Source organism: Glandiceps talaboti, chromosome 5 (genome assembly GCF_964340395.1).
Source record: "Glandiceps talaboti chromosome 5, keGlaTala1.1, whole genome shotgun sequence".
NCBI classification, from domain to species: Eukaryota; Metazoa; Hemichordata; class Enteropneusta; family Spengelidae; genus Glandiceps; species Glandiceps talaboti.
Genome location: NC_135553.1, coordinates 12783606 through 12807163, shown reverse-complemented (window position 1 = coordinate 12807163; position 23558 = coordinate 12783606). Strand labels below are relative to the sequence as shown.

Genomic DNA, 23558 nt, shown 5'->3' with positions numbered 1-23558 from the left:
TGTCGCCAATGATGTCATAACATGATTGTTTGACGGCAAGTGAGTCATGATACGGAATCTTGAATGCAGAACACTTTTCATAGAATAAATTTCGAATTTCTGAATCATAGATCGCCGTTGCTTTCACCCTGACATAGGGTTGAGATGTAAAATTAAAGGTACAATATAAAGCAAAATACGACATGTATAAGGGGAGAACCACTTGATTTCTGGGGGGGGGGGTATGGAGGATTTTGAGAGAGAAAAAATTGTTTCCAGGTGAACCATGAAAAAAATTTGATCCTGTAATGGCTTGAGAAAAAAAATTGTCATAACAGACAGAATTGAAGAAAAAAAATTGTCACAATGCACCAGAAATGAGCAAATTTGGAAATCTTATTCTCATGTAGTCTTTGGCGGCGCGCATGCACTATATAGCTCTGCTTTAAACCCAAGTGCACACAAAGTTTTCCTTTCCTTTTCTGACCCACGATTTCAGGATTTTTGTTGCAATATCTCAATGACGCAGTCAATATCTGAAGGGGACTATTTGGCTTCTGTAAATTAAGACAATTTAGAAAACAAGACAGGAATCAATAAACTAGTGTTAAAATCAATATATGTTTCTTTCAATATAAATCTCTTATAAAGATGTACAAATAAATCTTTCTCAAGTTGACAATGAAAATTGAGGAACAACAAATATAATGAAATACAAAAAATAATATCTTCCCTGAGAACTTAGAGGAATTGACTGGTAGACAGACAAAAAATTGCTGTCACTCTGAATGGGAAAAAAATTTGCTCCCATACCTACTTCCTCCATACCCCCCCCCCCCCGAAATCAAATGGTTCTCCCCTAATCCTTCAGATGTTATTCTAGCAGACAGCTCTGTTTTACTATCGCAGTCAATCATTCAGCGCCGTAAACAGGATTACTGTGGGAGTATAAGTGTAAAATAGCATCTTGTTTATGTTGGGGCAGGAAACTATAATTACAACACAGATTGTACTGAGAACAACAGTCGTATCACCCAACAAACTAGTGAAGTGCGTGTCTATAAACATTAAATGAATAAAGCAGATACGTACTGTTCCTCTCTCGTATTAGTGGTTGAAACCCAATTTTAAAAGTAATAGGATATGATATTTTATTAAACAATAAATGTATTAATTATTAAAGCCCTTAGAAATCAGAAAGCAACATATGGGGTTGCCTGAAACGCTTTGTTGGGTTTTATTTTGGTGGTGGTGGTTGTTGTTGTTGTTGTTGTTGTTGTTGTTGTTGTTGTTGTTGTTGTTCTTTGTAGTTGTACATGTACATGTTGTATTTCAAGCATCAAGGATTATTGTTTTTAGTAAAAACTATGCCAAGGCCAAAAATCCGATAATCACAAAAAATAAATAATTCGTTGTCTTCTTGACCCTCACGGATGTCTGTTATCTTTCTGAGCGATGTATGTACATTTTTCATCAAATTATCACATGAATGGGTATTCTGACTGACATTTTGTTTGTTTTGGGGTCAAAGCAATATTGTTTTCAAAAATAAAACAATTAAAAAGATAAAATGAAATAAAATAACATCCTGACTTACCTACCCTATTTTCTGAGGCCATGTTATCGCTAACAAACCATACTTTTTGCCCACTGACTGACTAATTAATTTTATTTCTGTATATACTTCAAGACTATTTTTACTATTATCTGTGTCGTAACTCCACATAAGTATAATAAATGACTTAAACTACACTAGCTGCTTGGTGTATACGTTTTACGCAGGCTATCATTATAAAAGTTTAAAACAGTATAAATCATTTAACAGGTATGCAACAAACTGTGAAAGGGTTTCCTGTGTCGTGTGTATTTAATATATAACAATTTGAGGTATTTTGTAACAAGCGTTTGATATTAGATGTAGATTCCTACTATTTTTAGTACCTAAACAGTCAATACCCGCTCGAATGGGTGTGTATGGGAATGACCCATCCGTCTGTCGGCCACATATCACTCACTATATGACTTCATTACAACCAGATCTCACTAATGTCAAACACTATACGATACAATTGCAAGTCACGTAATTTGGTGAACTTTACCTTTATGGCGAAATGGAGGTCACATGTATAGTAGATTGCACATTCTCCCCATACCTCAATATGTCTAGTGAATACAGGCGTCACGTAAATGTCTACCCCACATTACCAGTGGTGACCTTGACTTCCTTTTCGAGGTAAACCAGCCGACAGTTGTCTTTCAGCCATAATGCAAAAACTTGAATATATACTTATATAATGAAGAATCTAATAAAGTGTCTACACCCATATTATCGGAAGGAGGCTTTCTTTTTATACCCTAACATTTGATCTTGACCCTCTTTAAGGTCAAACAGGAAATTGCTCGATAACCTTTGAAGTTTTGTAAACTAGCTAGAGATACCATTCAACTGAGAACACCATATTTACAGAAGTAAGTTATTAAGTCAAACACTAGCTTTGACCTTGACGTTCATCTTATTGGTTAATGCCAAATTGCTCAATAACTTTGGAATTTTCATGCCTAGAGACAACATTGAAGCGTGTACACACATTGTTATAGGCAAGCTTTCTATCCAGACAAATAAATTTGACCTGTCCTTCATATTCAAAGTGGTCGTTTTGTTCATGGGGCCATCAAATTGTCTACAGCTGTCACCAATATTATCAGCAGTATGTTTTTTATAATACAATATCTCATGACTTTGACCTTCATATTCAAGGTCAATTGGCAATTAATATGTTTGAAGTTTCCGATGTATAGACTCAAGGTTATGCATCGATGTTTTTATATATTGGCATTCTGTTTACAAACCGACCTTCCTTTGACCTTGTAAATCAATCTTCTGGCCCAAATTTTAATTTGCTAAACAAAGTTCGATGGTTATTCATCATTTATCTCCACATCTTGTGTCACTTTTGAATGTTTTGTTCAGCAGATGCTCATTTTCTCCTGCAGTGTGTCTGTATCTATTAACATCACTTTATGTTATGAATAGATATTTTTTCTAGTCATTCCAGTGAATGGTAGGACCATACTTTAAACACTGATTAAATAGCACATTTACTGATTTGGGGCTATGTCTTTGATGAAGACATATTATCAAGAGGAAAACAACAGCAATATATTAACATCAGCATGATTTTTCACAGCTAAAGCCGTGTATAACCTATACATTTTGTAATTCCCTTGATATGCCATACTGATGAACTTAATGTTTTCAGCCATATACCTACTCCACTTGCACAATAAACGACAGGTCTCCAATTACATAAACCCAATTTGCAGAGGCAGGACATTATGAGCAATACACATTAGAATGGGTAGTATGTCATGTACATACCATCTTTCCCTCAATACAGAAGTTGCCCAACTTCTACTGTTCATAACAGGAAACGATTATACATTAACTTCTCTAAACTTATTTTCTTTATTAATGGATAAGTACATTTTGTTCATTACACAGAATAATTTCATGTAAAAATAGACTTCTCATAATTTGGTTTGTTGACTTAAAATATCAAAACATTTTTCAGGAAAATTTACATTTCATTTGAATCTGTATTTAGTACTTTTGATGGAAAATGTTCTAACAAGTCTGAATGTAACATGTCTACATAATAGCAAACTAAAACAAAACCTGCAAGTCCATAAGTAGTACAGAATTTTACAGAAACAATCACATAAGATAATTTTAGCATACTTGAAAACATAGTTTTACCTTTCTAAAAACATGTCAGATTGGTTGGTGATGGACGGAGCCGGGCCATTGGTGGCAATCAGATCAGTCTTGCAGATGTTCATTATAATTTACATCATTATTATGTGAGGAATACCTATGACCTGACACAATACCACTTATACAAACATGTTTTGTATTTATAGTCATATATTTTAAATTATCACTGTGAACTGACATTCACAAAAAATAGTCTTCTGCAAGTCCCCAAAACCAATGATCTACAAGTCCCCAAAAACAATGATCTGTTGTGACTACTAAATTGTGTTACTGGTTATTGTCTAAAATGTTATATTTATTACTATCTCAAACCCTATCTAACTATTCAGAAAAAAAAACGATTTTAATCAATTCTCTGTTGACCATGTAAATTAACAGTTTCGGTAGAAAGAGAAGAAGTCACATTATGAACTCAAGATGCTGAGCATGAGTGGCTGAAATGTAATATGTGCATAGCCGGATTGACCCCCCACCACCACCACCCCTACCCCTACTCTAATTGTCTCTGGTTGAAGTCTTTTGACAAGACTTTATTCATCCATGTTTCACAAGACTTCAGATTCCATAGTGAGTATTTGATCATGATCCATAAAAGTATATGCAAGGGATGATAATTGCATGGTGTACATTATAGGGAGATCCCTTATTACAATATTACAATGTATTATCACATTCAAAGAAGTTTCAAGTTTTCATTTAGTGTCACTGTTCTGCTCTATTAAATGCAATCTGATTAAAATTTAATGTGGTGAAAGACGTTCAATTTCTTTATTTACCTCTATTTCCTTTGATTAGTGTCGTTTGTTTTCAATTTTTGTTGTTCCGGGGTGATTGCCACCATGGGAAGGCTGGAATCACTCCTGGAACAATGACATGAAAATAAAAGACAATTAACAAAGAAAATTTATTTAGATATCGGAATCAAGCCATGTTAACCACATCAGATTTTAATCAGATTGGTTAAATGTCACCCAGGTTGCAACTGTTTGCAGTTGACAGCTAGAAGATTTCATAAGCAACTCAATGTGCCATTGTGGGGATTCACACATTAAACACTGGATGAATGTCTCATACTAGCTAGAAAGAGCTGCAACTGGTCCATCGCAATCCAATCACAATAAACATTAAGTGAATGTGTTGCAATAGTTAGAAGCACTGCAGCTGGTAATCCAATCACAAAAGATGATCTCACAGAAGCACAAAGTTCCTTCATTTCAAATGGATTAATGAGATATCAGAAACACTAAAAAGTAAAATTCTGCATTGCCAAAAGTGTATATATTTATTCAACGGCAATAAGTTCTTCTGCTTGGGTTTTAAAACCACAAAGAACCATTGCCTTTACAAGGCGACCAAGAGTTGCATCTTTTCCCTCAGAGTCAATGTACTTCCTCAGCATTTTATAAGTTTTCTCAGGCGTGTCTCGGCAGTCGACATCTATGGTGTCAATATCGGCATCAGTTAGAAACTTACAACCAAGGGCATTTAACCGTTTTGCAACATCGTGCCACTTATCACCACCTAAGATTCTTTGGAATTCAAGCTGCTGATTTCTGGTGATGGGTCTTTGCAAATTATCTGGAGAACACAAAGATAATAAGATCTAATATGTATTTCTATAGAAATCTTTGACTTCAATGAAATCAGGAACACAGGTGAATAACACCTGTAAATTTGAAGACTTTGGGTTCAGTGCTACTGTGTGAGAAAATTAGAAGCCTAGGGAAAAACTACTGTTGAGTAGAGTCACTTACTTAATTAGCCTGGTAGATTTACTAAAATCCACGCTAGGGCTCAAATCACAGCCATTAGAAGCCAGTGGTTTAACCACTCAGCCACAAATACTGTTGTTGACTGTGCATGTAAAGGCATGTCCACAACAAAAACTACTAAGTTCTGAAACTTTGTAATCATTTTTTCATAATAGTCTGTTGGTTAAAAAAAAAACTTTTCTTCACTGCCTTCTTGTTGCACATTGTAATGTGTATACTGGTTTGATGTTTGTGTGCAAACTCTATGAATAAATGGTACACTAGTCTAGTATGTATATGACAGATCCATCTTAAAGAAGTAATCGTATAATCCTGTAGCCACTATGTACACTGTCTATGAGAACTTTAAGAACAAGTAAACAACTTCACAATAATCATACTGTGATTGGTTGTTTTTTTATTAAAGTAATTAACATCACAGAATTGTTAATGTTCTTGACAAAAAATGTCCAAATGGTTGTACAAATACTTACTGTAGTCAATTTCTTGACTTTGAGTTGATGTACTTTCACAACTTTGTTCACAAGATTCAGCTGCATCTGTTATGCTGAGGTTATCCATCTTACCAGTTACATCATCTATCATTTCAGAATTTTTGTTGGGAAGTGGATTCTGAAAATATATTACACAATCATGATAGAACCAGCCGACACTGTGACATGGGTGTAAATGCAAATGTGTTGTATTCTGGATATTTGCATAAGTGGTTTCAGGTTCTATACAGCCATACTTTCAGAACCATAGTGACACACAGACACAACAAATATGAAACAGCATCATGAGAATAGCAATTCAAAGTGCAGCAGAAACGCGTCAGTCATGAGAGGAAATACCCCCACCTCTTGCCATGAACCAATTTGTAAAAAGTGACTCCCTTTCCCCTGCCCCTCCCCATGTCATTATTAAAGGCTCCATACTTGGTCTACTAACACAGAGCCTGTCATTCTCTAGAGTCACTATAGCTATTGCCTGTGACATACAATTATATATATAGTGAGTTTGAAATGTGATGTCAATGGTTACTCCATGGTAATAAAAACACTTGGAGTAAGTCATAAGATGTTACACAGATAATGGATTTAATAACAATTTAAAGTCCTATGAGAGAGCAAATAGCACCCATTATCAAATTGCTATTGTCTGCATTAATTTATGTTTTAGCTCTCTACTTAAATTATAATCATAATTACAATAACAGTACACACTTAGTAAACATTTAATCAGTGGGTCATAAAAATAGAAAGCTCCGTATCATGCATTTTTACATTTGCTTCATGTTATTATCCAGGTTGAACAAATAACCACCTAATATCCCCATTCACACATACTCATATTGGGGTAATATAGAATATCCAAGTTAGAATTGTTCCTTACTGGTGTTGAATATTTCATATTTGATATGATATAAAGATGACTTACTTGGTTGACCAGGCAGACTGCTGAAGATATGTTCTTTTCATAATCAGCTGGCTTAATGTATTTGTCTCCAACAAAGATTTGACATTCGTGAATATCATTATATAGAGCATGCTGCAGTACTCTCTTGTGTGTACACTGAGTAAAATGATTCTGTAAAGAAATTTTAATTTATTATTATTTTTGCCTTATGATATTTATAATATCCACATGTCTATGTCAACAGCATAACAACACATGGTTGCTTCAGTTACTATTGTTGACCTCACGAAGTAAATAACTTCACAGTAAGTCAAGTTTAACCTAAATACTTGTAGTTAGATGACAATAGATTCCAAATTATAAATTCGATATAAACAATATAAACTAAGCATAACAGTCTTGCTGGCTAAATTGCCATGTCATACCAGTGCATTGCTCATGTAGCCAATGCAGGAGCAGCAAACATGGGCATTGTATCAGCTGCTAGCTGCTTGGTTAAGGTACACATAAAGACAATTTAGGGAAGCCTATGGGACTGTAAGAGAGAAGAGGATTTTGCAACAAAGTGTGCACAAAATGGAATGTCAACTAAATTGTCTACTATGTCTGTCATAAATGGATAATTAATTGCTTGAATGTAAACTTATTCTCAGAAATTGACATGATATTAGGTTATAATTTCTAGTTAGATATCAAAACAAATACTAATTACCAACCTTCAAAAAAGTAAAACAGCAATCCTCAGACTTGAATACTAATTCAATGACCACTCTATCATTTCTAATATCAACATCATACACCTCTGGGTCTGATCCATCTTTTTCAAAAACAGCCTTTATTTTAGTGAAAATATCTCTTCTTTTACTAGCATCACCACTGTCAAGATCTTTCTGTGTCTTCTCAGAGTGGATTACTAGTCTCAAAGAACCTTTCCATTGTGTACTCTCTTCAACTATGAATATAAAGCAGATATACAAAACTAATCAAGTTATTTGTTAAAACATCATATTCAAGGACCAAAATTTGTTATATTTGTATTATTTTTCTTCCATTTGAAGAATTACTTAAGAGTTGGATTGTACTAATATTTTTTGTACTGCACTGTGGTTGATTTTTCAGGAAATATACATCATTTGGCTTTTGAAAATCTAACTAGCTAGCAGCAAAATTAATGAATGACCATATGATGATTGTAGTTCCCATTGGTAAAAGTATATAAATTCTGATTTTCATTTTGTTAGCATAGAATAAGTGTAGTGCATAACCTTTTGTATCAAGTTTGAGTGAAATCTGATAGTGCATGTCAATGATGGCTGTGCATGGAGGATGAATGTATGCACATACAGATGAATACAGAATAGATAGAACCCAAGCAAGTCAACACCCCCTCCCCCCCCCCCACTTTGTTTTGGCAGAGTCCGTAAAGTGGATGCACTAAGAAATCTGACATGAGATAGTATGCTTACCTGAATAACCAGTTTCATTAGATTCATAATGACTTTTATGTGTTTTGGTAGCCATCACCATTAGTTTCTGCTCACATGCAGTATGACAGAACTATCACTCAGGACCAATCCTAACTGATGGAAAGACATTTTAGAGTTAATTGTTAGAGTTTTTTCCACACTCACTGTAACACATCATACATGTATGGTGTGCATTATGGATTTGACATCTATATCTGCATAATATTTACACAGAAACATTTAACCTCTGTACTAAGTTTACTAGCATGAAGAATATGATAGTTTATAACTAACTGATATAAAGTTTATCTGAACAATAATTTGATATTACCCTATACTTATATACCCCAGATAGCTTTGTATTTTACTCAGTCAAGGGAATATCAAATAGCACATATACCCTTTCACTTCTGTTAACAGCGGACTTTCAACTTTCTAAAAAGACTACATGCCATTCTTTAAGTTATCACAAAATAATACTACATGTTGAAGTTACAACCCAGTAACTCATTATTTTATTTTTTTCTATACTATAAATACAAAAATACATACTCTGTGGCAAATAAAAAAGACGTGAATACTGAAAATAACATAACATAACATAACATAACATAACATGACATAACATAACATAACACAACTGTCAACAACATAACTTAACATAACATAACATAACATAACATAACATAACATAACATACAAAATAACAAAAAAATATATATAATACACAATGTGATGAAGGGTACAGTATTTTAACCTTAATTAAACATTTAAAAGTAGATTTACGAATGTCTGAACTCAGATACTGAATGAATATGTACTATTTAATATTAAATATCTCTGTAAGTGCAGCCAGCCCTATAATCTTTTGAAAGTGACATCCAGTTATGTTCGTCAAAGTATTCACACGTCTAGAAGAATGTATTGTCATCATATATTCGCAAACGTACATGTGATCATTGCAGTGATTCTCGCTTAAAAAAAAAAAAAAAAAAAAAAAAAAAAAAAAAAAAAACCTGTAGCGTTTAATAGTTTAGATTTTGAGGTGGTTTTTTGGTGGTTTAATTATCTTATTTAATGTTTAGCTTTTTTCGTTCCGCGGTTGTTCAACATTGTTTTAATTTGAAAAACGGAACGAAAAAAGCTCAAAGGAGGAGTAAAACACCGCAAAATCGAAACTCCCGCTACAATTATTGCAGCTACAGTGATTTGTGATAGCGGATGCATTTGACCTGGGCTTTTGATGTAACAATATCTCGGGACAATATCGTTTGGTCGTCGCAAACAACAACAGTCAACAACTCTTTGGCCCGTCAGTAATCTCAACAGCGATGTATTCATGCAAAACCACACAAAGGGACAATCTGCTGGTTATTGCATTTGAAGAAAAAAGGAAAATTATAAGAAACATCCATTTACCGCATAAGTAGGCCTACTCTGTACATCGGTGATCTTCGCACAACAACTGACGAAGTTGCAGGTAACTTCCCGGTTCATGTCGGGTCACGATCCCACAATGCACATATAGTTCACCTTCCGAACGAGTTCCTGAAGAGTTACGTCCCATGCACCCTACCGGCCGTATACCCCCATCCACCCAACTCCACTCCACTCCACCCCCGGGCAGTGCCCCAAACTCTTCGCATCGATTTTATCCTTTGCCTTAGACTGAAAGTAGTGGCAGACGACTTTTTATGGCAACGCTGCCTAGCTAGGAGCTGCTCACCGTACCAGTATGCAGTATCCATGCACTCACCACAGTGCGTGTAGTCCTGCTTGCAGACCGTGCACATCGATGCAGGTCTAGATCAGTGACATGACCCTCAACACAAGTCACCAGTAACGGTACTGGCATTTTATGAATATCGTAAATACCAATAGTAACGTCATTGTTGTGTATTACGATCATCGTAGACTAGAATATCACCATCCTGGAATGGAATATTAGTTCACAAGCGACTGTGGTGTTGGGATATGAAATTATGATCGAGACTCGAGTTGTAGTAGGCCCAACATGCCGTCGAACTCTTATAATTTGTCCCTATATTGATTATCACAAGTCCTCTTCCATTTGCTTCCAAAGCGAGCTACGAAAGACATTTGTAGAAATTTCTACAATATTCAAAGTTTTTGCGAGCCTTTAGCGGAGTACCCGGATGTGCGTCACACCGAGGTCATAAGTCATACTATAGGATACACAGTCGAAGTCAAGCATGGCGGCTCTTGAAATCGTACAAAGTGTCTTGACAGTTGCCTTAGAAATCTATAAGATAGTAGAAGAGGTGAGATCGAACAAGACCCGTTGCAAAAGGTTGAAAAGGAGGATTGAAAGTCTGGTTAAACCCGTCGAGCATGTCAGAGACTTGAATGCCAACGACCAGGAAGTATATCGCAAAGCATTGGCAGATCTTCTGAAGTGTTTAAAGTCTTCCAAAACTTTCATCGCTGAGTTCAAGAGTATTCATTTTGTCCGGAAAATATGGAAAAGAGAGGAAATAAAATCTCGTTTTGACGATATCAACGTTCGCCTTGATCAGTTAGTTCCAGCTTTGACCTTGGGACTGAATGCGACTATGAAGAGTACCATCGATCAAATGTTTGATAAAACGACGAAAATTCAACAAGATATCGAGGATGAAAAGAATGATTGGAAGTCATTTCAAGAAATGGTTGAAGATATCAGGAGAGGTAACTGATAGTAACTGGTCAAAGTTGAAACACTTGAAGGGGTGGAGCCCAAAGTTAGAAAACTTGCCATTGATAACATGGTGTAGACACACAATTCTTTGCTATTGAACTCAAAACTGGTATTTTTATAAACATAAATATGTATGTGTGAGTCATTCAATGACTGATATATTAAAGTCTCATTAAACTTCCAGTGGTAAGGGAGCCTTCAGTAATTACGGGGGGGGGGGAATCAGGACTGGGTTGTTTGAAATGTTTGCTGAAGGTGACTATAGCAACTTCATAGGGCTCCTGTTCTAGTACTAGTCAGTATTATAGCTAGTCAGTATTAAATGGGAAGTTCCCACTCCGAAATATAAAAGGTCTTTTCATAAAGTATGTGTTCTTGACAGTGATTGCTTGATTTATAGATGTAAATCTTTCAAATTCAAGTTCAAGCTGCTTCTGGCAACTGCAGACTATAGCAACTTCATAGGGCTCCTGTTCTAGTACTAGTGCCATAGTGCACAGTCTCTCTATCACTAATAGAAAATAACTAGGACGTCTGTATACACGTTTTTATCACTATGAAGAAGTAGTTCATATCAGTAAGGTGATGTGATCTTATAATTAGTAAGCCAATAGTGAAAGGATGGAAAACAGTTATGTGTTGAACTGTTATAGGACAGTATTACTAGTAATTACATATGTACCAGAGATTACTTGCACCGATATACACGCATACACGAGGTATTTGCACTGCAGTGCAAAACCGAAAACATTATTGCATACCTGCATGCAAATGATATGCAAATGAAGATGCTATCATTCGTTCTACATGAGTGCGCGTGATTGCAGTGTCATTTTTTTATGGAAATTTGTTGTTTTGGATAAACATATGTACATTGTAATAATAACAGAACCTCATGTCAGTGTGGGTACTCAGGGGTATTTGCATTTGTGCTTGCAGTGTTTTCCGCTGTACTTTCACTTGCTAAGCTTGTGAAAGTACTGCTGCCGAGAACATTACAAGAACTCATGAAAATGCCCCAAGTATGCCACACTTGCACTCGCACACCATGGGGTTCTGTCATACTCTTATACACAGACTGTACTTTCGCTTTGTTTACAGGCCAAACCATTCTAAGAGAGGAGGTTGACTCGGGATTTCAAGAGCTACACATAGAAAATGAAAGAATGGCAGAATCCATATCAAATCTAACTGGCATATATGGTGAAATTGCAGCAGCTTTAGCCCAAAGGAGAGAAGCAGAAAGTAAGTTTGATACAAATATCAATATTAACACTGGCAAGCAATGATGTTTAATCAGATGAGAAGAAACAATTTGTCGTCATCTGGTTCAACAAAAATCTTACTAAGTCTGCTACATTAAAACTCAACAAATATCTTACTTTCACTGCTCCTATTTCATCATCTGGCCTAACAAAAAATCTTACGAAATTATACTAACTAAACTTTTAACATTACAGTAAATTTCACCAAATACAGCAACTGAAAGATATAGTTAACAGCATCAATCTAAAACAGTTGTATGACGCAAGGTCTTTAACAAGGCATAGGGCAGTATCTGTACCATGTTACACAGGTACAAATGTATCCCTACTGTCAAGTATCTCTACCATACCAAATAGTTTCTCTACCGTATCTGACCATATATGTACCATATCAAATAGTACCAATTGGATACTTAACAAGTAGTATCTGTACCTTATCATACAATAATTCCATGGCATATCAAACAGTATCTGTACCTTATTACATATATATATACACTGCATAAAAAGTGGTGTTTCTCGTTCCGTATACATGACGGTCATACAACAGAAATGCGGCATTTCTGGATTTTTGGCAATTCCACTGTGTGACCATCATGTATACAGACTCTGAGATCCCGAAATGCTACACTTTCATGCAGTGATGTCTGTTCCATATAAAACTATATTCATGCCATATCAAAAAGCATTTGTAAAGTATCAAACAATATTTGTATTGTATCAATCTTTGTATTTAAGCAGTATCTGTACCATACTAGCATATACTTTACCCTGGATTTTGCACATACTGTGAAGATTTCAACCAAATGACAAGTCATTTTGTTCTAAGTAGTTGGATTATCCAATCAGTAATATTCTTTGGAATAACCAACTTGCTATTCTTTCCATTATATCAATAGAGCGAGGCAGCATTATTGTTCAACCACGCAATGACTTGAAATACATCAATAGCAGTGAACTGAGCATCAAAGAGGTCATTGGAGAGGGGGATTCTTCAACTACATATAAAGCAGTTTATAAGACAACATCTGATGTTGTAGCAGTAAAGATGTTCGATATTCCAAAGATGTAAGTAAATTAATTTGTGTTTACTGACCCTATGATGATAGTCATACCGTCTAGAATTCTGTAGTTGAATTGTGTTGAGACCAACCCAATTTTCCATTTTGCTTTTTGGCATTGTTTATATACATTGACAATTGCACAATGTCACACAAGCTCAATAAACGAACATTGTTCATTTAGACAACCCCAAACCCCCCCCCCCCCCCCCCAAACCCCCAGCGAGCATTTACAAGTGCGACATGGCATGTTCATATATGATGTGAACCATGATGAAAATTGTAGCGGTCACACCACTACGATCGATGCAATATAAAAACATGAGGGTAAACATGAACTTTAAGCCTTATGAACCTGCTTACGGTTATAAACACATCAAAATACTATTGTAAACCCAGCACTGTTTATTATCTCGCATTGGCAGTAAAGTTTTATCTCCTTATCAACATCTTAGTAGTAAATACAGAAGTTTTTATCATAAAGGCATGAAAGTTTTTGAAACTTGGTTAGAGGTGTGAACATGAAGTTCAGCAATCTCATTGATGCCAGACCGCCTCGAGCCCCCCCCCCCCCCCCCCCCCCGTGTGACTTTGTGTGATTGCCCATAAACTATAAGCCCCATTGTTAAATACCTGTTTGTTTTTATTGACTAACACTACATTTCCCATAACTCAGTCACTATTCAAGATAGTTTGTTTTTTGCAGATTTCATATAAATAACTGTATTTTAATGCTGGTCTTTCTTGCTACAGTGGCTCAAATGAGAAACTGAAGTTAAGCCTAAGAAAAGAGGCTGAGAACCTGAAAAAATTAGAAGCTATGAATGTCATTAGACTATTTGGAATCTGTACAGAGCCAGGTAAATGAAACATGCATGCCTGTTACGGTTTTAACAAATTGCAATCTCAAGCTGTCACTGACATCCAGATCAAGTGAAATTTGTGTAATCAGATTGTCACAGTTCCCTTCATTTGGTATTAATGTTGTATCACCATGTATCATTTGTTTACAAGAGCACAGCAAGATGTATAAAAACAGTATATTATTACATTTATACGAAGCCAGGGTCACCTTGTTTTCTGCCATGAGCATGTTACATCAAACATTCACATTGCAGGATTATTAGAGTAGTTAATTTTATGGGTTCTTTTCCTGCTGAGTGAAGAAAAATGTTTGGACATAATTGTACCTGCACAATCATATTTTATGAAAACCATGAAAAATAATGGTGATTTTGAACATTTAGACTGGTACATTGAGCATCACAAAAGCCATGATGTAAATGCATGTTTTTTGTGATGTACATGTAAATTAACCTGCATCTAAATCCCATATTATTTTGTTCAGACGTGTTCAACTCAGCTTGTGTAAGGGATGATCGCACAATTTCACACAAGCTCAATAAAAGAACGAAGTTCATTTAATTGAAAAAAACGTGCATTTACATTTAAATTAAAGAAGTTCATTTAAGCCGAAACCCCATCTCCCTCCCCCTCCCCCTCCCCCTCCCCCTAAATAGGTTCACTAGTGCAACATTCACATGTTTACATGTGGTATAAACCATAGTAACTATTGTAGGATCCCATCCCTACAGTTGGTCAGATTTTAAAACGTGGTATAAACACAAATACTAACCCAAGACCCAACACTTTATATCACATTTACATCAATAAATTTGAATTAACTTATAATTGTCTCAGTATTAAATACAGAACTTGTTATCATTGAAGGCATGAAAGTTTTCAAAATTTGGTTAGAAGTGCAAAAATGAAGTTCAGCAATCGCTTTGGTGCCAGACCCCTCCCCCATAAATGAACGAAGTTCGTTTATTGAGCTTGCGTGACAATCTGATTGTCCCTAAGGTAGATGTAATGTAGCATTACACCAATGTAAAATTATTTTTCTTTAATTTTCAGATAAATTCCTTCATATCATGGAATATATGCCATGGACATTGAGAGAAGTGCTTGACCATAAAAAGCACAATCTGAACGTCAGACTTCAAATACGAATGGCTCTTGAAGGAGCAAGTGGACTATTCCGTATTCATAATGGAGAACCACCAATGTTACATAGATGTGTTTCAAGTGTGACCTTTCTTGTCAATGAAGACTTGCATGTCAAGGTAAGTTTACTTTTGAGAAAAATGTGATGATCAAGCTTCAGGACTTTTGTAACATAATTTTATTTCAGTAGCTGTCACTAAAAATACGTTTTTAGATAAATTTTGTTCTTCATTTTTACTTAAAGATTTTTTTGTTTTCTTTGCTGACAGAGGTGCATGTATGTATGTCATTGAGCATCTCATTCTCGCAAACCAGAGTTATTATTTCTACCACTACACTTCGAAATAAATTTTAAGTGGGAGGCTCGTTAAGAACGTTGCCGTAAAACAGGCCGTGGTTTGTGACGATGTGAGCATCTACACCAGTGATCAAACCATGTCTGCTACTTTGAACTGTAGAATTTGACAACTGGCAATGATTTGTTTAGACTGTTCATTGAGACTGTCACACATCAAAGTTGAAGACACAGTAACATCAGTGATTGCTACGGGGTTAATATACCCCATTAGCCTCAATGGAATCTCACAGTGATTGCACATTTTCACATGCCCCCCACCCCCACATGGAACAGACTACCTTTTTTTGAATACGCCGTACTCTCATGTTTGATAAATTCAGGAAAGATATTAAGACTTTATGCAAGGGCATTTTAAATACCTCTACTGGGTATTTCTTGTTCAACAACTTTGATCAGTAGTGTGTACTGGATTCAGGTACTTTCTAGCTATTTTTGATTCATTGATTGATTGGTTGGTTGGTTGATTGGCAAACAGTCACAATTTGCTGATTTCATAAGATAAAATTTGTCCACAAAATACTTTGAAAACTTGATGTAAATAATTTTAGAAGAAGATGGCTAAATGCTGTATTTCCATTGTATTTGTTGTATTGCAGATTTCTGATGTTCGTTTTTGCTTGACAAAGAGTTCAGCAGCTCGACACAGCAGTAGTTCTAAAAAAACAAATTTAACTTACATAGCACCTGAACATCTGCAGCCCAGTGGCATTCATCTTAAGTATAATGAGAGAAGTGAAGTATACTCGTAAGTAATTTTGTCTCTCTCTTTATAGTTAAGAATTCTAAGAATGAAAGTGAATAAAAATACACAATAATTGTGGTATTGATAGATGCATCTCACTTGAGAGAACAGTGTTCAATGCAATATTAGTAAAAGAGCATTTTGACTTAATCCAATAGGGAACTTGCAATCCAGACAGCATGCTCAGACGCAAAGGACTATGGGATTATCTGAGGTTATCGTATTACCTAATCTGGAACTACTGATAAAATAAACCTCCCACAATGGTCAGGGTGACTATGAATTGATCATTCGTGGTTACAAACAATATAACAATATTGTTCATAATACTAATTGATTAGCATTTATTATCACATTTCCCATGATGCAATATTCAACATGGCGGGTTTGCAAGTTCCCTATTAATTAGGAGGTCATAAATCGTAACTCAGAGTTTCACACTTGCAATCTTCAGACGACTGAAGATCGCAAAAACGTGAAAATCCGAGTTTCGACCTACACTCCTAATTTCTTGGATTAATTCTAATGATTGTATGATATATAACTTTGAATATGATGTGTATGATTGTCATAGCACAAACCAGCAAATACATCTACACTGTAGTTACGTTATAATTCCTAATTTTGCTTTTAAAGATGATAATCATAACATTTAAGACTATTTACATTAAGTCTACTTAGATAGATAGCATATCATCTCCATAATCATAGAAACACACTAAATATGATAGTGCACCTTTCACCTACTACTTGTACAATGTATATACCATTTGTGAAAATCGTAAGCCAGAGTATTATACTTTCAAAGGTGGCCAGTCTCTGCTGCAGTCAAATTTGTTGGCGTTGTCATATTAGAGTTGTAGGAAGAATTTCACTCCACCAATAATTAACTTAATGATATCACAAAATGCCCATATTAACTGATGACATTTTCAATTTTCTATAGGTATGGCATCGTTATGTGGGAAATTGCCACATTCAAGACTCCATATGAAGGTATTTCATCACATTTCACCTCAAATGTACACCATTAATACATGTATCAGCCATCAATTTTTTCATCTCCCAAAGGAAGATACTACAGCGTGTCACTTTGGTCTTTCTGTCCATGCATGTTTATGTCTCTCTGTAACTTGTCTGTCTGGCTGCCTATCTGACTGTTCCCAATATTAAATGTTGAAATGGTAATGTGATGCTGATTTTGTCTTTGCATAACTTCTTATTTTAGGAGGCCCAGAAAAATTGTTGCTACTGTCTCTGAATCGCAAAGCCTTGAAAAAAAAAATTGAGCACCAAAACTTGACTTCGTCAAAATTGGTTCATAAAAGACCTGCAGGATGCTAGGAGTAAGCATGGGAAATAAATAAAGTTATGAGCTATGATCATATATCTTGGAACAATGCCATAATTTGGAGTCAGCTGTGTGAATAAAAAGAAGCTCCAAACAATGTTTACTTCCCATGATGCTGCAATATCCAGTAGCTCACTACTGAACCAAAATGTGCAAATTTCATAGGTCTCTTTTAGAGATGCCATGCAATGAACTGTATTTCTAAGTTTAAGAAATGCAGCGAGGGTGAAATCAGCCTCATCTTTCATTCCCTTTAACTTAAAGTATGAATGTACACTTCACTTTGTACATAACTGGAATATATACATAAGTCTGGTGTTTAACTCTGACTCACAATATACATACACAGACACATTAATAATTCATTATTTACATTGTCTTGTAACAAAACTATGGTTTGTCCTTAAAATGGGATGACACTCCAGCAAATAAAAGGTATTTCCATATACTTGGGGTTATGGATGGTCATTTCATGGATTTCACATTACATAAATTTCACTCGATTGCCAAGAAAAACCAAATTGTATATCTTTTTCACCACGGTGTCTACAATGAGAAACCAAGAAATGGCTCTCCAGAACCCAATTTTATGAAATACGTTTATTTGCTAGTGGCATTCTCCTTTAAAGAGCATAGATGCACTCCCATACGAGTAATGTGTTTTGGTTTATGTAGCAGCACAGTATACTTGTACCACAAAGATGATTGTTCAGATATAAAGTACACATTCAGACATTTCCATCAATGAGGGCTTACAATACTGTATGTCTATAACTTTTTGGCATGAACACAAACTCACAGTGGAAGAAATCAAACTTATCTGATGTCTTAAATGAAAGTGTCAAAATAGTGAGAATGCAGAATGTCATTTTACCTATTTTTCCTTATTAACAACTTTAGGATGGATGAAGAAATACTTTTAACAAATGGAACATATATCAACTTTTTTTTTCTTGTATTTTTTGTAAAGGAATGACTGATAAACAGATTGATGACTATGTGGTAAACAAGAAGAAGATGGAGCCAATACCCAGTGACTGTACATGCCCACCTGATCTTTGCAATTTGATTGATAGATGTCGGTCACATAATGAACTCTTGAGACCTCCTAACTTTGGTGGTGAGTTTTTCCATTACAGTATCACCGTCCAATCCTGGATACTTTTCTAAAAAAGTGTATTTCTGATAACCCGACCGACCCTACCACTGACCTTAAACATTATGTAAACATTTAAAAATAAAACGATAAGAAATTCTTAGTCTTGACCTTCATATATGTCTGTTTTCATTCCCCAGTGATGTCTGTACATACTTCATCAAACTATCAAGCAGGGTTATTCTGAATGACATTTCATTTGATTTTGCAACGTTAAAAGCAATTAGAAAGATAAAATAAAATAAAACTCCCAACCTACCTACACTATTTTCAGAGGCCGTATTATCGGAAACACTGTTTTTATCCGCATGAGAAATGTGGGTAACAATAGTTGAGTAAATATACCTTCAAAAACTATCATTTTGCTCTGCCGCAGCCAAAATGGTGGCATTCACAAACACTTCAAATGCAACTGTATACTGCTAGCTTGGCTGTAAATCAAGTCAGGAACTAAAGGAGTTATTTTAGGCACATTTTAATAAATTTGTCATGTATGGCCATGTGATTCAGCCCTCATTGTTCCTCATCTGGAATGTTCAGAGTCATGTCATTGCAAAATGAATGTACCGTAAGGTAGATAACTTGAACATGGTGTCTTGGAAATCTTCAATGTGTGCAATTTTTATATGGCCCCTACAAAGTCCCAGTTGACATAAAAAGGGCTTGCCTTAGTATTTGGTTGGGACATTAGTTAGGGTGTGCAGATATGAAATTTGCATTTGAGGTTGAAAATTGCAAAAAAATGTCTAATTACAATGATCATCTTCTTTTTTTTGTTCATATGTAATTCATTGTTATTTGTTGTTCCACCATGTAGACTGACTTTTTTATGAAAGTATCTGAAATGTTTGTGTTTAACATCTGTTTATATTCCTTTCTAGAAATTGTTGACACCCTTGGGTTAATTTACACGACATTGCCTTCCATGTGAACACTTACATGCACTTGTCTCTGCCGAATGGAAAAAAAGGCAAGAAGATCTCTGAAGACTGTCAAGTTCGTGATGAGCAATACCATAATCACTGAGAAGTTTCCACCTATCTTTGACTCATGGTCACAGATTAAAGAGACTTGGAAGTTACAATTTGAAGTCAGCTAACATGAAATAATATCATGTGACACAACAAAAATCTGACACATATTTTGCTACATTTGAAGAAAATGTAGCAATTTTGGAAAGAGTTGTGTCAAGTTAGATAAGAACCATAGTAATATTATTAAGTTTTGTTGAACCAAACATCATTCAATCTCAGGTTTACTGGCTTCAATTCCAACTCTCCCTTTTAAAAATTTTCTTTTAAAGGGACATGGGCCAAATCTCAACATTTTTCTGTGTTACATTGATTTCATATAAAGAATTTCTAGATTTATTTCTAATTTGTACCTAGTGATGTATGTTTAATTAACATTAGTAATTGTCAGATCTGTAGCATGCTAAGTTAGGCAAACTAAATAATTAGTTAACCCGAAGTAAAACCAATATCTTGTTATATTCATTTAAAAACACATACATTTATACAATACTGGGTGGGTTTTACTTAAAGTGTTTAAACCTACGCTCTCTGTTACTGATTTACTATTTTTGACAACCAACCATGTATTCACTGAAAATTGTTAAAATACCAATAATTAGACATAATTAGACAATTAGAGGTATACTTTATCTATAAGTAGTGTAGTGGTGAGTTGATAAGTGTTTGGATGGGATGGGGGTTGCTGATTTTTGGGTGCCGACCCAACAATCAATTTGATTGAATATATTGCGCCATGTGATCATAATACTGTGCAAGATGTATAGTATTATGATTAACGTCATAATCTAGCAAAAGTTTCAAAAAATGTTTCAGGTGCAGCTATTGCAGTTTTAACTTTTCTTTCTCAAATAGGCCCATGTTCCCATAATTAGAGAATGATATGTATTTTGATACAACCCACAAAAAAACACCAGTGAATTTGCTTAAATCAAGTGAGCTAAAGAAACATTTCATATAACAACAAAGTTACATTAAAACAACAATAAATACAACTGATACAAAAACAACAAGGGGTGCCTCTGATGTAAGTTCAAGCAACGCTTTTATCAGTTTGCTTATAATTGAACACTAACGGTCACACTCCATTGTTATACCATGTTGCATTCTATCACTAAACATTTATGGGAGTCACGGGATACTGGCTCCTGTGGTGTTTATGCTTTGTGATAAGTTATCGACGTCTTGTCTCATTCTTGCTTACCATGAGCGAGCAAACGCACCAGTGTTTTTTTTGTGGGTTGTACAGTTGTAGGGGAGACCAAAACCGAGACATTATATAAACATAGGAAAATTTCAAAAACCAACTTTTGAAAGATGAACCATATGGATGGAAAATGGGGAATTTGTTTTGGACATTTAATTGGTAAAACAACTTTAGTGTTTGTTGGTACCTGAGAAAAAATGTGAAAGAACTAACTTGGCCAATTTCTGTGTTTGTAACTTGCAAAAAGCTTTTAAAAGAAGAAAAAAATCTCTTCCTACGTAAACTTTTACATTTGTTTGCTGTTCATTTCCATTGTAGTTACAAACACTGACTTGGTCCATAAACACTTGGCCTAGCTAAGCTGTTTCACGTTGTGTTTTTCAAGTAGCAAAAGATAGTATCATTGTTTTATTACTTAAAAATACAAAATATATATCCATTTCTCATCCATATGTCCATTTTAACAAACTAACTTTCAAAAATGGTTCTTTCTAAATCATGTTATCAATTCAAAAATGATATTACAAAGTACCTTCCTTTCAAATTAGTGGGATGGGATTTTTGCGGGTTATTAATTTCCTCGTTTTATGTTTAGTTTAGACTTGCATCATAGAAATTGTCAATGCCATGACTGCTAAGTGCTTATAGTACCTTCAGATACATAATCATGAATATTCATTGTTAATCTAATGCATATGTACTCTGACTAATTTTGGTAGTAACAACAGTAGATGGTTTAGATAGTATAGTATAAATCTAACTTATTAGTGATATAGATATTCAGAGTCTACAGAAGTCATGGAAAGTATATAATGAGGAAATCTATTACAGTTATAATGTATAGAACTGTTATAGTACAGTTATTGAAAATATGTCTTAGTAGGAAATATATGATTGCATTATGACTGTGGGTTCTTATGGTAAGCTGTATAGTTAGTATTGAGATACTATAACCAGGCACTGAATACAATTATATTATTACCATGGCAAAAGTGGTATCAGCAAACTAAGACAGACACAAACTAAAGCCACTGTTGTGCTGTGTGTGCTTTACATAATAGCAAACTTGCAAAGCCGCCATCCTGAAAATGTGTCAGACTGGTGCAGCATGCATGTAGTTTGATTTTGTTTGTAAACAAACATAACTTAACGACCTTATTCTTAATTTATCCCTGTCAGTTATGTAAATACTATTGGGTGACAGGGGTAAGCAAGGTGCATAAAAAACCTTTACTAGGAGATCATGGAAACTAATTAAGTAGAACAGTAAACTTACATGACATTTTTTCTTCCCTTCAATAATTCATTTCAGAAGTTAGAAATGAGATTGAATAATGTTGCCACTCAAGAAAAACTCGCTGTATGAGACACCACCCTACCGGGTGTAATGATATCAGCATTTATTGATAAATTGTGTCAAAATTTCTCAGTGGTTTTAAGTTTGTGACTTTCTTATTTTGTTGATTGTCCATCTGCATTTTTGTATCTATGCAAACAGTATTCTAGTTTTTATACTACAAACAAAGATTTTACAATGAAGTGTAAGTCATATCAAGTAATACTACAAGAAGAATCGAGATGTAAACTGAATGCCTTCAGTAAGGTCTTTTGATTAGTTCTTTCACAGCAGATTGTGAAATTCTTAGCCTCCATACAAGGTGTATCACTTAATTTGTACATTTGATTACTTACAACCCATTGAAATTAAAGACTACATCAACTGGCCACAGAGAGCACATGTACTTTGTTATAAGCTTATGTACCAAATTATATAAAATTTTAAGCTTGAATTCTTCAGATATTGCCTAATTACTGAAAATCATTAATTATGCAAATGACTCATCAAAATTACAAGCTACACCAACAGGCTTTATTGGACACGTTTTGTTGTTGGCAATGAATGTACCAAATTATTTACAATTATATTAATGCTCATAAACTTAGGATGATGTCTAATTTATTATCATTAATTATGCAAATGAAGCATGAAAATAAAACAGCAACATTTAGACGATATATAGGATAAGTTAGTTTTGTTATCATCAATGTATTTACCAAATTATATAAAATTTGAAGTTTCTCTTCATTTCAGATATTGCCTAATTTGCTGATAATCAACATTGTGCAAATTATTCGTTAGATTTAAGGCTACACCAACATGCTTGGTGGGAAATTTTGTTGTCATCCATGTGTGTATCAAATTGTATGAAATTTACAGCTTTCATTGTTAAGATACTGCCAAGTGACAGAAAATCTTTATTTATGCAAGTCACTCATTATCACTATACAAAA

General features: G+C 34.8%; 2 protein-coding genes across 3 annotated transcripts; one reads left to right on the top strand and one right to left on the bottom strand.

The window, feature by feature from the left end:
- Positions 1–4256: 4256 nt before the first annotated feature.
- On the bottom strand, positions 4257–9972 carry LOC144434895 (uncharacterized). 2 transcript variants are annotated; one of them, XM_078123412.1, is made up of 6 exons: positions 9810–9972; positions 8391–8504; positions 7641–7876; positions 6946–7095; positions 6000–6138; positions 4257–5332 (listed from the first exon to the last, which is right to left on the bottom strand). In XM_078123412.1, exons 2-6 carry the CDS (start codon positions 8449–8451, stop codon positions 5037–5039), a joined length of 882 nt encoding a protein of 293 aa, XP_077979538.1. In that variant the 5' UTR covers positions 8452–8504; positions 9810–9972; the 3' UTR covers positions 4257–5036. The 2 variants fall into 2 exon arrangements, with proteins under 2 accessions (XP_077979538.1, XP_077979539.1); XM_078123413.1 differs by having other exon boundaries at positions 8391–8500.
- On the top strand, positions 9952–20792 carry LOC144434894 (mixed lineage kinase domain-like protein). The gene is made up of 9 exons (XM_078123410.1): positions 9952–11078; positions 12190–12333; positions 13253–13421; positions 14168–14274; positions 15332–15540; positions 16376–16524; positions 17468–17517; positions 18843–18992; positions 19910–20792. Exons 1-9 carry the CDS (start codon positions 10604–10606, stop codon positions 19957–19959), a joined length of 1503 nt encoding a protein of 500 aa, XP_077979536.1. The 5' UTR covers positions 9952–10603; the 3' UTR covers positions 19960–20792.
- The last annotated feature ends 2766 nt before the right edge of the window (positions 20793–23558 follow it).

Excerpts from the sequence above, each read along its gene's own strand:
- LOC144434895 (XM_078123412.1), bottom strand. The coding sequence starts at position 8,451 with ATGGTGATGGCTACCAAAACACATAAAAGTCATTATGAATCTAATGAA. Across the intron at positions 7,096-7,640 it reads GCTGTTTTACTTTTTTGAAG|AATCATTTTACTCAGTGTAC; the intron begins GTTGGTAATTAG and ends ATTTCTTTACAG. Across the intron at positions 5,333-5,999 it reads AAGTCAAGAAATTGACTACA|ATAATTTGCAAAGACCCATC; the intron begins GTAAGTATTTGT and ends TGTGTTCTCCAG.
- LOC144434894 (XM_078123410.1), top strand. The coding sequence starts at position 10,604 with ATGGCGGCTCTTGAAATCGTACAAAGTGTCTTGACAGTTGCCTTAGAA. Across the intron at positions 11,079-12,189 it reads GGTTGAAGATATCAGGAGAG|GCCAAACCATTCTAAGAGAG; the intron begins GTAACTGATAGT and ends CTTTGTTTACAG. Across the intron at positions 16,525-17,467 it reads GAGAGAAGTGAAGTATACTC|GTATGGCATCGTTATGTGGG; the intron begins GTAAGTAATTTT and ends AATTTTCTATAG.